Raw genomic sequence first — 15,249 nt, 5'->3', positions numbered from 1 at the left:
TAGAGATATACAATATAATAAATCTCTAATGGGCTTAATCTTACTTCCAAAATTGGCAACGTAAGTTTTCATTCATTGAATTTAGTCTGCTAGGTTTAGGTATCGGCTGTCAACCGGCTTACGTGCCTAACTTTTCCCAATGAATTCGGTGTTTGGGATTCAATGTAATATAATTTTTGAATTTTAATTAACTACAAAGAAAGATTTGACCATGAAGGAAGTGTTGATGGTGGCGGAGAAGCCACAATTAGCACAGTCTCTTGCTAAAATTCTGTCCCATGGAAGCCTGAGGTCTCGACGCGGAATGAATGGAGCGTGCAGTGTCCACGAATACACGGGGACGTTCCGGGGACAACAAGCCAAGTTCAAGGTATGTCAGTACAGGCGCACGGCCAATATGGTAGACTCTCTCCAATAAGGGAGACAATCTCCCATATTGGAGACTTGCTTTGCAAAAGGACAAAAGAAACAACACCAACAAAAGCATGAGTTTTTCCACCCAAACTTTTGTCCCACTGACCTGCTGACGTCAGAAGCCCAGGGCCAGGCATTTGTTTTGTGTGTGGATGACAACAAAAATCCTTATAAGAACAAAAGTAGGCCTATCCCTAGATGGTGAATTTTTAAAGTAGACGGTGAAAGGGGTAATATTTCATGAGGAATCTGCTTATCACATTTTTATCTGCCGCCAAGGTAGGCCTAATCCTTTTTAAGCAAATGTAAACAAAGAAAATTGGTCTCCCAAACTGGAGACTGTCTCTGAAATTGGATACCCAAATTCTTTGTAATAGTCTCTGGTATTGGAGATAATCTCTCATGGGAGACAGTCTCCAATATTGGCTGTGCGCCTCTACTGCAGAGCTGAGCGCCGCGCCTGGCCCAGCGCCTAAATTTTTATGAGTGGCTCAGTCTGTCCCGGGAAGCGACGCCCCACCCCCTATTTTTTCATCCCTTCTTTCCATTAAATTAAAGCAGATAAAATCATGAAAATACACTAAATTAGATGTACAGTTTTCTTTTTCCAAGGGGTTACTTCATACTTGGAATGTCTTCTGTGCAGGAAAGAAAAAAACACAAAAAAAATTTGCCAAGGTCTTTTTCAAAATAATATATGTAGTTGTAGTCTTGTAGATCATATGGCATGCCTTCTAAATGAGCCCTTTTTTTTGCCCAGCTGTGAGAGCTCGTGCACTAATTCAGTACAATACTCCAAAATGATTCCATGAACGCAGAAAATTTGCCAGGATTTCCTTGCCCTGCCTGAGATTGTGAGGTCAAAAGGTAAAATACGTACAGTGTTCACAAGCATGCATGCAGTATATTTGTGCTACATGTACGTAACATGATGTTGTATTCTTGATGTTGCTAATGGAATGGACTTGTTAACCAGGATTTGTGTATTATATCCTAGATGACATCAGTTTGTGGTCATGTCTTTGGCCTGGACTTCCATCCTCGTTTTAACAACTGGGACAAAGTTGATCCGGTAAGTAAGCTACTAGCACAGGTTGATGGCGAAGGGCAATTTGTTGATGATATTTCTCAAATGGATCTAGATTGGAGGGGGGGGGGGTGGAGTTGTACAAGAAAATAATAAGGAAGAGGAGTTTGGAATGAGGATTCGTTGAAAGAAATGTGAAGAAGCTTGAATTAAAGAAGGAAAAAAAAAGTAAGGAAGAGGATAAGAAGACAAGGGGATAATAAAGAATAATCAGAATGAAAAGAAAAAGAAGAAGGAGAATAGGAGGAGGAGGGATATGATGAGGGGAAAAGACTTGAGAAAAGAAAGGAATGAAGAAGAGGAGAGGAAGAAGGAGGATGTGGAGTAGAGAGAACAAGTCATAACTTTGTTCAAGGATTTTGTAAAAATTTTCTGATTCCACCACATTGATGTTGCAAATGTGGGTCTTGTACATAAACAAAATTCTAGAAGACTATATATGTTTAAAACGTTGTATCATGTTTTTTTTCTTTTCTTTTACAGTCCGAGTTGTTTGCAGCCCCCACCGAGAAAAAGGAGGCAAATCCTAATCTTCACATGCCAAAGTTTCTCGCTATAGAGGTGAAAAAATTCTATTATGTTATCTTAAACACATTAAAATGGGCGGTTACAAGTCAGTTGTTGGCGTTGGTGTAGGAAGCAGATTTGGACTGCTTCCCTAGCTCCAAAGTCCAAAACCTATTCTGAATTTGTAAAACTTGATCCAGATCACATTATTGACATCTCAACAATGAGTGACTTTTTAGGACCATCTTTTGGTGTTATACTGGTGTAAAAAATGACCTAACACCAACACCAAAAGGTCAACACTGAACTTAACTCACCCATTATTTTGTTTTGTACATTTTTTTTCATAAAAGTTTTTAAGTTGATGCAATATACAGTTTATAACAGTTCCACTACATGTAGCATCAAGAGTACAAGATTTAAATGTTTAATTCTCAGCAGACTTTGCCTAATGCAAATCTCCTGGAACCACAAAGATTGAATCTACTCAGAAATGTTGTTTTTAAAGATGGAAAGTACATGTCATGTTTTGAATAATCTTGTGTAATAATTTGACTGTTTTTGGAGGTTGAAGTATGCAGACTTAATAATTAACTCGATGCTGGTCTTTGCAGGAACTTGATTAGTATTGAAACCAAGTCACACTGAGACATCCATTGTACACTGCACATTATGCATAAAATCCTGTTGTGTGGCACTTCCAATATATATAATAATAATATATGTTTTATTGTCCAACTTAATGGAAATTCATTTTGTTTACATGCAAACATACAAATTACAAATACACATAATCAAGGAGAGACAAAATTAATACACAATACTGGCATGCACGTAATACATTCGTTCTTATACATAAGACGATTAAAAGAGTATAAGGAGATCATATCGAATTGTAGGTGTACTCGGTTCATAATTACATCGACTTACTCGAAACGACGAAAAATACAACACGATGACAAATAACCAAGTGAAAGATACATGTCCAAGAAACATGGTGAAACACTCCAAATGTAAACAGCTACTAACAGTGACACAAAAAGTGAAATTTTTGATGAAAAATGACAGACAAATTTGCATGTAAACCGGTCGCTACTGAGCAGCGCCCTCATATAGCCATGCCTCTTGAACTTATCCTGCTAAAAGGTGGTTTTGTTACGCTTTTTCAAATTTCATTCGGAATAACATGATATCTCGGCTGAAAGGAGTGATATTGTGATGAAATGGATGTCATTTTAAAGCTGAATATATACTTTACCACGTCTGTACAAATGAGCATGTTATCACATGAATTTGCAAATATATATATGAACAACTAAATTGATTATCATATTAGGCAACAAAGGTAAAGTACAATAAGAATGCATCGAATATGAAGGTGATAAGTAGTACCGTACTTGTTGCAAAGGTAAAAAAAAAGATAGTGTACACTGTACTGTAGGAATAATGTAAGGCAGAGCTGCCAAGTAGTACGGATTTTCAGTATTTAGTACTGAAAAATGAGAAGAATTCTGATGGTTTCATGTAAAATACTGATTTCTCAAGTTTCAGATTTATGTGTTGTCCTATGGTATTTCTTTGAAAATACTGATTTCCTTACCAAAATACTGATTTTCAGCTTAAAAAATACTGAAATGTTCTTGTTCAGGTTGGCAGCTCTGGTAAGGTAAATACATGTCTAAAATTTTAAAAGATTGGGTACCTAAGAGAGACACAATTTGAGAATGAGTGAAGGGAGGGAGAGAGGGATGAATCGAGAAACTCAACACAGGGTTTCCACAGTCATGGAAAAAATCCTGGAAAAATTTGTGGTCATGGAAAGTCAGGTAAAAGTCAGGGAATTTGGACAATTTGTGAAAAGTCATGGAATTGCATTTACCTCTTGGCTATGGCAGCTTTCCAGTTTGTCGTGTCTCGCAACACTCATACTCTGTGATCATACTCTGCTATTATAATTGGTGTTCATGATTTCCATTTTCCCCAGTTTTGTGACATCCCAAATTCTACATTTAACTCTTGGGACCTCACGGGAAGTCATGGAAACTAAAGCAGCAATTTTGTCATGGAATTCTGTTTTCAAATTTCTGTGGGAACCCGGGGGGGGGGGGGGGGGCACTTCCATTGAAGAGTGGATACCATGCGCGACCATGGGGTCTCAAAAGCACCCTAAACATGTATTTTCCATATTCTGAAAATGCATTCCTTAACAAGTATTGGCGTGTAAAACCCTATCCTTAGTAATGGAAACGAAACGATACTCTCGACAATTCCCTGAAATGAACCCCTATTAAAACAAGTACAGCGATATGTCACGGGTCCGTCGATCGTCGGTTCTACTTTTACACATCATTTGGTTTGATACGGCCCCAACTTCCACACATCGCGCAAATCGGACTCTAAACACGTAGTGTTGGGGCAAAACGGATATCCTTTATAAAACATTTTAATTGTATCCCCCGAACAGAGTTTTGAGGATACTGTGGATTTGGCCTCGTCACGCTGCGTCCGCCGCCGCTGAGATTTCCTTGTGAGCGCTCTATCAGCTGCATTTCTTCTCCGATCATCTTCAAATTTGGCATGAAGGTAGAGTATGGTATTGCGAAGCCGCCTATCGATTTTGGTGTGGGCGGAGACATCGTTGCCATGGCAACAGGTCAACATTAAAGTTTACATGCAAGACTCTCTTATGTCACCTAACTCCGCAACCGTTTGTCACTTTTCAACCAAACTTGGATGGGAGATGGACTTGGGAACCTGCATGTTATGCTGCAGTCAAAGGTCACATGGTAAGGTCAAAGGTCATTTTCAGGTCAATGTTAAAGTTTACATGCAAGACTCTCTTACATGTATGACACCTAACTCTGCAACCGTAAGTCACTTTTCAACCAAACTTGGATGGTAGATGGATTTGGGGTACCTGCATCTTATGCTGCAGTCTGAGGTCACATGTTAAGGTCCTAGGTCATTTTCAGGTCAACATTAAAGTTTACATGCAAGACTCTCTCCACAACTATTAGTCACTTTTCAACCAAACTTGGATGGTAGATTGGCTTGGGGGACCTGCATGCTAGGGTCATTGTCGCCATGATAATTGTATTTATTTGTCAAATTTCTGTGTGAGCTCTGTATATCGCAATGACGGATGACGTGATGGGTTCGGGGGATACATGTGCTCGGCTGCGCTCCCCGCCGAGCATCTCTAGTTTTCTTTAATATCATCCCCGCAAATTTGACCCTAAACATGTAGCTTTCCTAACGAAATAGAAACCTTTTTCATTTTTTTTGTGTGTTTTTGACACCCTTATTACGTTACGTATGTAACTTTCATTATTACTTTCTCTTTATCCATTACCAATCGCTGTCTGCAGGCCAAGGGATGTGACTATCTTGTACTGTGGCTAGACTGTGACAAAGAAGGTGAAAACATCTGTTTTGAGGTTATCAACAGTGTTGATGGAGTTATGAGGAGGCCAGTGGGAAGAGAACAGGTAAAGGAAGAATTCCTCTTGTTTTCATCTTGTTCTGTTTGATATAGTCATTCTCATTATACTGTCGTCATGGTTATGATTATTGCTCCGATTTTTATTGTTTATTTGATGTTATCCTTATATGTCATGGTTATGGTGATTATTACTGTATAGTTGTTATCAATGTCATTGTGTTCATTATTTCTATTATTTCTAATGCTTATTTTCATTATCATTATCATCACTATTATCAACACCATCATCACTACTGTCATCATCATCATCATCATCATCATCACGACAATCACCATTTTATTATCATGACAATCATGATTGTTATAACCATTACCACCACTTCCATCATCATCATCATCACCACCACTATCATTGTTATCAAGGAAAATCATTTGTGGAATAAAAGACAAATAATATATGTGTATCTCATTAATAGTGCCTTTTCATTTTAAGGAGTAGGTGAAAAAAGATAATCACGTTCATTATCTATTCATTGTATGTATGTGTAGGTCGTCTTCCGTGCTAAATTCAGTGCTATCACGGACACGGACATCAGACGGGCCATGAACACCTTGGTCGAACCCAACAAGAATGAAGCAATGTCTGTCGACGCCCGACAAGAACTGGATCTTAGAATCGGATGTGCTTTCACCAGGTTTCAGACTAAGTACTTTCAGGTATACATGTATAGCATTAATCACCATTTTATCATCATGACAATCATGATTATTATAGTGGAGCATTGTGGCCCAGTGGATTAGTCTTCGGACTTTGAAACAGAGGGTCGTGGGTTCGAATCCCAGCCATGGCGTAATTTCCTTCAGCAAGAAACTGATCCATAGTGTGCTGCACTCAACCCAGGTGAGGTAAATGGGTACCGGTAAGAAGTAATTCCTTAAGAAGCTGTGTGTGCTATGAACGTCTAGCTTAGCCGGGTAATATAGGAGCGCCTTGAGCACCTAACAAGGTGGATATGTGCACAATATAAATACCCTATATTATTATTATTATTTATACCCTATATTATTATTATTTATTAACTAAATTCACCTGCAGTATAATGTCTTATTGACTGCCCGTGAAGGAGTACTTTGTTGCTTGCTAATGTTAAAAATAAATGATAACAATAAACACCATTTATAAAGCACTTAATACGTATTGTTTCTAAGCGCTGGATACATAAACAAAAATAAGTACAAGTACAAGTACATGTCAGCGAAATACAAAGTAAAATATAACATCAACTTAAAACTACCAAAAATTAAAGGAAAATTATTTGCTTCTTAAAAAAAGTAGGTTTTCAGTTTAGTTTTAAAAATGGAGAGTGTTAGGGAGTCACGAACGAAAACCGAGAAAGCATTTTGGTCACTAAATAATCCCAATCTGCATATCTCAAATGCAATCAAGATGTTTCATATTTTGTTGGAATGCTCTGCAAGTATTTCAAATTCGTTCAGAGTACCGGTTGTTCAATGGTGCCCAACCTCTTCAAGTTAGGCCCAGCCCTCACAGTTGTGCGTTACTTGTAGATCATCATCTATTATTAATTATGCTAATTTTATTTTCATATGTTTCTGTTTTTGTTTCTTTTTCATTTTACGTTTCTTCACTTCTACAGGGTAAATATGGTGATCTGGACAGTACACTAATATCCTACGGACCATGCCAGACACCTACCCTAGGCTTCTGTGTGAACAGACATGATAAGATCCAATCCTTTAAGCCTGAACCATTCTGGGTTATTCAAATACAGGTTAAAAAAATGATCTAATACTATTATTAATTTTTTTTGTATCTTTACATACATGTATGCAATCAACAAAATCTAATCCATCCTCTGGTTTCATGAGGGAGGCGCAACTAAAGTTCATCAGGGCCCCGTCTTACAAAGAGTTACGATTAATCCAATCAATCGTAACTCTATGGAAATCCATCAGGGTCATAATTTTTCTACGGGGAATTCACAAAATGTCTTTTGTAAACAAAGGAGAACGCACCAAATTGTCTAGAAATCAAGTAATTATTGGAAATACATTCATATCTAGATTTCTTTTTTTTTAACAAACATGCATTTCATGTGTTGACTTTGCTGGCTTTCCATAGTTGCGATTGAACAGATCAATTGCAACTCTTTGTAAGACGGGGCCCAGAAGTCACTTCTCACTACAGAAACAGTGACCAGCAATCTTAATCTACATTTGATAGATAAGTGGAAGGTCTCCATAAATTTCAGCTTTTGTTTTCTGATCTCTCCAAGTGATATTTTGTACCCTTATTAAAAGTAATGTATATGTGCCATTTAATTTTTATTAATGTGTATATTTTCTGGTTCTGTCTCAATTAATATTTGTTAATGTTTTATTGATTATTGTTCTGTTATATCTTTTTTCCTTTTTTCTTTTGTTATGCACTGTTTTTTTGTTTTGTTAGGAACCTATTTCTTCCAAGCCTTTTGAGTAAATATTGTCATTTTTTTGTTAGTGTTTCTACAGTGCACTCGCTGTAAGCTGTGCTTTCAAAGTTGTCACCTTTATTGTGACTTCTATGCATGTCTTAATGTGAATAATGCTTAGCCTTTGGAAATAAATGTTACTGAATTGAATCAAAACTTCAAAAATTGGCTAGAATTTGGATCTTAATTCTTTTCATGTCTAGGTATCTCACGATAGTGGAAGGAAATTCAACCTAGACTGGGATCGTGTGAGGGTCTTTGACAGAGAGGTAGCGCAGATGTTCCTCAATATCATCAAAACACAGAAGGATGCAAGGTGAGATAGAGTGTTGATTTCATAAAGTATTTATGTATGAGCAGCAACCACAAGACCAACAATAAGTCACCAGGGAAGTTTTTCTGTCGGATACACTCTGTGATTTCGAAGGTTCGTAATTCCGAAACAATTAAATTGCCTATATCTCGATGTTCGTTAATCTGAAAACGTGAAAGGGTACGTTAATCCGAAGGTTGGATAATCCTAAAACGAAATAAGGTTCGATGTTCCGAAGGTGCGTTAATACGAAAACAAGGTTCATTGTTCAGATGGTTTGTTAATCGGATAACGAAATAAGGTTCCTTGTTCCGAAGGTTCGTAAGTACGAAAACGAAATAAGGTTCGTTAATCATTTAGTTTTCGGACTAACGAACCTTCGGAATAACCAACCTTCGGAAATACGAACCTTCGGAATAACGAACCTTCAGAATAACGAAGCTTCGGAATTACGAATTTATGCGTTTCTATCAATAGCTAAAACAGTTATTTGTTCTTAAAAAGCAAATATTAACTAATAAGCTAATCTAGCAAAGCAATTCTTCTGATTTGTACTGTTAGAATTTCAAGTTGTATAGTAATATAGGAAACAAGATACAAGAGTTCATTTGACACAAGATTTTGTGACTGCTTAAGTTTCACTGAGATTGCAGTGTGCACATCTGAAATGTGAGTGAACTTCGAACTTCAGACATTGTCTTTTTCTTTATTCCTTAAAGCCCTCACTGAATTTTTCCCTACATTCATTCAAGTACTCATGTGGGTTATTGTTGGTCAACTTCAACAAGTTATTTATCGTTTCAGTGTGCTACATAACTTTACAGAAGCGCTTGCCTGGTCGGGCAAGTAAATTTTTTAAATGGTTTGAATATACTTGCCCAAAAATCTATTTCACTTGCCCGAAAAACTCCTTGAAAAAAAAAGTTTTATTCTTCAGAAGAAAGTTCTGGGGTTTTATAAACCATAAACTGTTTCTCGCTTTTGAACTTGTTATTGCATTTCTTTTTCTTGCCTGCCATGATCAAAAATAGGGTAATATCATATCATTTATTGACCGTAACTTTGGTCATTCTACTGTGAGAATTTTGCTTTCTACTGTATGAATTTTGCTTGCCCAATTCCTACAAGTAGTTTTGGTCTTCAAAAGCACTTGCCTGACTCTTGCCCTGGGAAATCGGAAAAGTGCTTATGTAGCTTTGAAAACTTAGATGTGCTTTTCCAGACTCAATGAAATCTCAAAATTCATGTTGGGCAACTTATTGTTCTGTTTGGGGTGGATGGCCACATATATTGCTGTTATTTTTTATTTTTTATTATTGATTTCATTCAGTCATGTACTTGAAGCAATTTTTTGTGAGCTGAAAACAGAAGTAGTTTCGTTGCAAATTTATTCGAATATTTCCAATGAAGAGTTTACTTAAATCAAGGTTTTTTTTTTCTTTACTTTCTATTGCTTAATGTTTAAAAACATATATATATTTGCAATTGCAATTACATTATAATGGATGATTGCAATATAACAACTCCCAACAACATTTTTCAATCACTTCTTATCTATTCACCAACTAGAGTAACCTCAGTGTCGCAGAAAGAGAAATCTAAACAGCGCCCCCAGGCTCTTAATACTGTAGAGTTGATGCGTGTGGCGAGTGCATCGCTCGGTATGAGCCCCCATCATGCAATGCAGATTGCCGAGAGACTGTATACGCAAGGATATATTAGCTACCCTCGAACTGAAACCACAAGTTATCCTGAGAACTTTGACCTAAAGTAAGATTATGGTATAGAAATATTGACTGCTCATGAGGGCAATATTGAAAATTATTGCCTCACAATGACCATGAGACTATCCTACTATATTCCCAGATTTATTGAAGGTTGAGAGAAATTAGAAGGCCAATAGGTTCAACATTATTGATGTGTAAAAGTTTATGCTTTTGGCTAGATAAATGTTTAAATGGTATCAAGTTTATTTCCAATTATCTGTGACTTGTCCTTATGCATAAATTGATCCACTGACCCATAAAACACGGGTGAAGACACCAAAAGTTTATGAAAATTCCACGTATTGACAAAGTTATGGCCAAATTGTGATTTTGTGGGATAATGGCGTCCATCCTGAATTTCAGGCTGGCACACTTTTTTTTTGTCGCATCCGGGAAAGAAATTGTCATTTCATGTTGAGATTGGGAAAACAGAACACGTAAAAACTGTTCTCTAAGTAAATATGAAACAGTTATTTTGACCACTGTTTGTAGTCCACTCCTAATACAGGGCTCCCGCAGTCATGGAAAATTCTGGAAAAAATTTGTAGTCATGGAAAAGTCAGGGAATTTCGAAAATTTGTGAAAAGTCATGGAATTGCATTTACCTCTTGGCTATGGCAGCTTTCGAGTTTGTTGTGTCTCACAACTCTCATACTTTGTGATCATACTCTGCTATTATAATTGGTGTTCATGATTTCCATTTTTCCCAGTTTTGTGACATCCCAAATTCTACATAGCCCCTGTGACGTCATGGGAAGTCATGGAAAAGTAATGGAATTCTGTTTTTCTGTAATATTATCATTCATTACAATGTATCAATGTATCTAAATGGGTACCCGGTAGGATGCGAAAGATGTATGTTTGATTTTGCCAGCGCCATAATGAGGCTGCGATGAATGCAAGGAATGCTCCCCAGGGAGTGGAAATCGTGCACTTTTCGTGCGGGATTGAAATGAATCCAATGACCGGGGTATTAATATGCTGTAACACGCTTTGAGCCAATCTGGGAAAGGCGCTCTATAAAAATTGGCTATTATTATAATTACTTTTATCTCTCTGATTTCTAGGGGAACCTTACGACAGCAGTTGTCTGCGCCTTGGAGTTCTGAGGTTAGGGTTCTCCTGGATGGTGAGTTCACCAAACCCCGAAAAGGAACAGACGTCGGTGATCATCCCCCTATAACACCAATGAGATCTGCTAATGAAGGCGAGCTCGGGGGAGAGGCATGGAGGCTGTATGAATATATTGCAAGGCACTTTATTGCTACAGTGAGTATTAATCATCAGAGTTTAATATCTGTTTTCCCACTTTATGGGGTTTAGCTGTTCATTTCCTTGATGTCTCTTCCATATTGTCCTGTCATTTTGATCAATGTGGGTGATGTTTGACAATTTTGTCTTTGATAATTTCAACCCCATTTCTTGTAAGGTCTCCCACATGGACTTCTCACAGCAACAGGAAATTTTAATATTCACTTGAGCCAGTGTGTCTCTTCTATAGAAGAAGTATTGTATGAATAAATTTCAGTTGAATCTGAAGTACCTCAGGGCTCTGTTATAGGACCATCTCTTATTACATTTTAAGTTTATTCATTATTTTGGTTGCCATCACCACCGTCATTCTATCATCATCATCATCATCGTCATCATCATCATGGTCATCATCATCGTCATCATCATCATCATCATCATCAACTTCATCACAATAGTCATCCATCATCAACACTATCACCATCATTCCTCCTCCTCCTCCTCATCATCATCACCACCACCAAAAACACTGCTTCCTTTTTCATCAATCTCATCACCACCCTCCATCATGTGTACCGCTATTTCAGCTACCAATTTTTAATTTCCATGTAGGTAAGTCCAGACTGTCGATACCTCCTCACTACCATCCGTTTGATGATCGGTGAAGAAAGCTTCAGCTGTACGGGGAAGACATTGATCAGCGATGGTTTCACTGCAGTCATGCCGTGGCAAGCCATCCAAGATGAGGAGAACCTCCCCAACGTCACCAAGGGTGATATCTGCTCCATTGAAGAGGTAACTCATTCCACCGACTGCTAAAACCAATTTTAACTGCAATAAAATCCATTGTTTGCAAGTTTGTGTGCCCTGCGTTTGCTTTTTAAGCAGGTTTTCCCAATCCCTGCTTTTTTATTCTGTGCAGAAAGGTGGAGATTAGAAGAAAAGAGACCCTGAGCTCTATTGCCAACCTTGGCTCAATTAGCCTTTGACTTTTCATATGATGCCTTGCACCCCTGACATGTAAAATGTTTCCACGATCCTTGCCTATGTTTCACATTCCAATATGAAAGATGCCAAAAAGAAAAAGATTTTTTTTCCTATATTAATAGTTGTTGAGATAATTTTTTGAAGAGGGCATTGGAATGTCAATTCTCCTTCTTCCAATTCAATATTTGTATAAGATATTTCTTGTAATGGGGCTGTTACACCTAGGCCCGGTTTAATGAAGCTGTTCGTAACTTTTGTATGATTTTACAAATGACTGGTGACCCTTTCTTGTAGTAAACGATAGACCCCAAATATTTGTTACTGTTGATTTAACTCGGAAGGAAGGATTACCAGTCATTTGTAACTTACAAACAGCTTTATAAAACACCCACCAGGGTGTTCTAGCCACCATAGGCTGACCTACATATGGCAGGCCGTTTCACCATTCAATTCTTCCGATATATTTGAATTCAATTCTTGATATCAAGATATAAGATTAATGGATAAATGACATGCCATATGCATAAGAATTTTACTTGATTACGTATTGCGTAACGCTTACATTATCAGAAGTCTCTAAATGCTCTACAGTAATGCAGCATATTTACCCTGGCTGTTATCTGCTCAAGGAATAAATTCCTGCCAAGGTACCCATACGTATGTCAGTATACACTGGCTAGAATGTTGGCCAAATCGTGGTTTCGGGAACCACTCGTCGACTTGTGTACAAAGTGAATGGAGGTGGAAATAGGGAACCGTGCGTGTGACTGAATAAAGTGCTGCTGTATGAAGTGATCGGTGGTTCCCAATATCACGCTAATGCCAGAATGTTGAGGTGAGACAGCCCCTAAACATATCTTTGGACACTGTATGCTTCTATTTTCTGAATTATGACTGAAATGAATTAGTTCCGCAAATTCAGGTGTGAAAGAGTTTTTGCAAATATCACACAAATCACACAGAAAGCTCCATCTGTTTTCCAATGTTTGTTTTTTCATCTATCCAGGCTAAACTCGGTGAGCGCCAGACCAGCCCTCCCGACTATCTGACCGAAAGTGAACTGATCTCCCTCATGGAGAAGCATGGGATAGGCACCGATGCCAGTATACCCGTTCACATCGAGAACATCTGTCAGAGGAACTATGTGAAGGTTGAAAGTGGGCGTCGCCTCGTACCCACGCGGCTTGGAATAGTTCTGGTTCATGGTTATCAAAAGGTAATTTTCTCTGGCCCGTATTCCGAAATCGGGTTTAACTTAAACTCAGTTTGGTTTAAAGTTGTGGTTTAAGTATGGATAGCCAATTGTTACATAAATCACTAACAGTAGAGATATCATATTTCACCTCATTTGGCTCTCAAATCATTCATAGTTGTCTGGGAAGTATAAATAGATGATTGTCTTCACCATCAATAGAGACTTTGAGGAGCTGTGAACGAGAATGATGTAGAATAGTCGTCTGATCGTTCGAGTCAACGTCGTCGTCTGCCCTTGTTCACTACAGATGCGAATACTTGAGATTTCACTCGATTTTACGTGTATGTAGGTCCACATGAAACAGCGTGACAACCAGCAGCTCATGACACGCTGCCCTACCCGGAACTGCAACTTTAAACCAAGGTTTTATTTAAACCCCGAGTTCAGAGTATGGGACTCTGTGTTTTGTTTTGCCTGCATGATTGGAGAGAAAATAGTGAATTGTTTGGAAAAATGATGATAATGATAATAATAAACATTGCTTTGTATATCATCACATCTCCATGTGCTTGTATCATATGTATGATAAATGAATAGGCTGACAACAGTTTCTAGAATGGGGTAGTCTTGTGTTTGACATGGGGGAGTAGCATGTATATATTACTTTCAAGTGCTGGGATATATACATAGCATCATGTAATCGCTTATCAAGTCAAGTGCCAGAAAACAGATCTTAAGTAGAGGATTATGAATAATTAAATGAAATTCATGATATTGCATGAAAATTAATTTTCTTATGATTTAGACCCATTTCGCTGCTCTCAATTTGTAGATTGATCCAGACTTGTCTTTGCCCACCATGCGATCTGCTGTGGAGGAGCAGCTGAATTTGATCGCCCATGGCCGAGCTGACTACGACTCTGTGCTGATTCATACCATAGATATCTTTACAAGGAAGTTCCTGTATTTTGTAGATCACATCCAAGCCATGGATGATCTCTTTGAGGTGTCCTTCTCTCCTCTGGCTGCTACTGGGAAACCAATGTCAAGGTAATGATTAGTATCAGCAGGTGGATGATGATGATGGTAGTGATGGTGGTGGTGATGATGATGGTGATGATAGTGGTGGTGATGATGATGATGATGAGGGCAATGATAGCGATGATGGTGGGAAGATGATGATGATAGTGATGATGAAGATGGAGTTGATGATGATGATGAGGATAACGATGGAGATGATGTTGATTTTTGGTGGTGTTGGTGATGATAATTAGGATGATGATGATGGTGCTGTGGTGGTGGTGGTGATGATGATGATTATGATGATGACGATGTTGATGGTGACAATGATGAAGAAAAGAAAAGTATTGTGGTGATGATAATTGTAATAATGATGACACTGAAAGTGTTGATTATAATGTGATCATACTGATTACGGTGGTAGGGATTAGTTTAATGATGATAACCAGGATGCCAATCAAGTTGATGGGATGACGATGATAGAGGGGGTGATGATGGTTTTAGTGTTTACAGTTTGAAGATAATTTTGATGATTATGGAACCTATGACTAAAATGATGCCAGTCAGAAGTCCTAAGTTTTACACCTGATTTTGTCAACAGATGTGGGAAGTGCCATCGTTTCATGAAGTACATCTCGGCCAAGCCGATGCGTCTTCACTGCCCTACCTGTGAAGAGACATACAGTCTCCCTCAGAATGGCTCCATCAAGCTCTACAAAGAGATCAGATGTCCTCTTGATGACTTTGAGCTGGTCCTGTGGTCATCAGGACCAAA

At 38.1% G+C, this 15,249-nt stretch overlaps 1 protein-coding gene across 1 annotated transcript in view; it reads left to right on the top strand.

Moving 5' to 3' along the window:
* The first annotated feature begins 210 nt into the window (after window positions 1–210).
* Window positions 211–15,249, top strand: part of LOC121421643 (DNA topoisomerase 3-beta-1-like) — a 26,359-nt gene continuing 11,320 nt past the window's right edge. Inside the window, exons 1-13 of the mRNA XM_041616409.1 lie at window positions 211–370; window positions 1,412–1,486; window positions 1,985–2,062; window positions 5,377–5,496; window positions 6,000–6,167; window positions 7,109–7,243; window positions 8,146–8,258; window positions 9,825–10,025; window positions 11,089–11,290; window positions 11,885–12,067; window positions 13,266–13,475; window positions 14,287–14,504; window positions 15,076–15,249. The exon at window positions 15,076–15,249 is cut by the window's right edge and continues 7 nt beyond it. Of these exons, the coding sequence (XP_041472343.1) occupies window positions 212–370; window positions 1,412–1,486; window positions 1,985–2,062; window positions 5,377–5,496; window positions 6,000–6,167; window positions 7,109–7,243; window positions 8,146–8,258; window positions 9,825–10,025; window positions 11,089–11,290; window positions 11,885–12,067; window positions 13,266–13,475; window positions 14,287–14,504; window positions 15,076–15,249 (2,036 nt within the window). The 5' untranslated portion in view covers window position 211. The remainder of the gene's footprint in view (window positions 371–1,411; window positions 1,487–1,984; window positions 2,063–5,376; window positions 5,497–5,999; window positions 6,168–7,108; window positions 7,244–8,145; window positions 8,259–9,824; window positions 10,026–11,088; window positions 11,291–11,884; window positions 12,068–13,265; window positions 13,476–14,286; window positions 14,505–15,075) is intronic.

The sequence above is a fragment of the Lytechinus variegatus genome, chromosome 9, assembly GCF_018143015.1.
Source record: "Lytechinus variegatus isolate NC3 chromosome 9, Lvar_3.0, whole genome shotgun sequence".
In the NCBI taxonomy this organism is placed as follows: domain Eukaryota; kingdom Metazoa; phylum Echinodermata; class Echinoidea; order Temnopleuroida; family Toxopneustidae; genus Lytechinus; species Lytechinus variegatus.
This window is presented reverse-complemented; position numbering and strand designations above follow the sequence as displayed.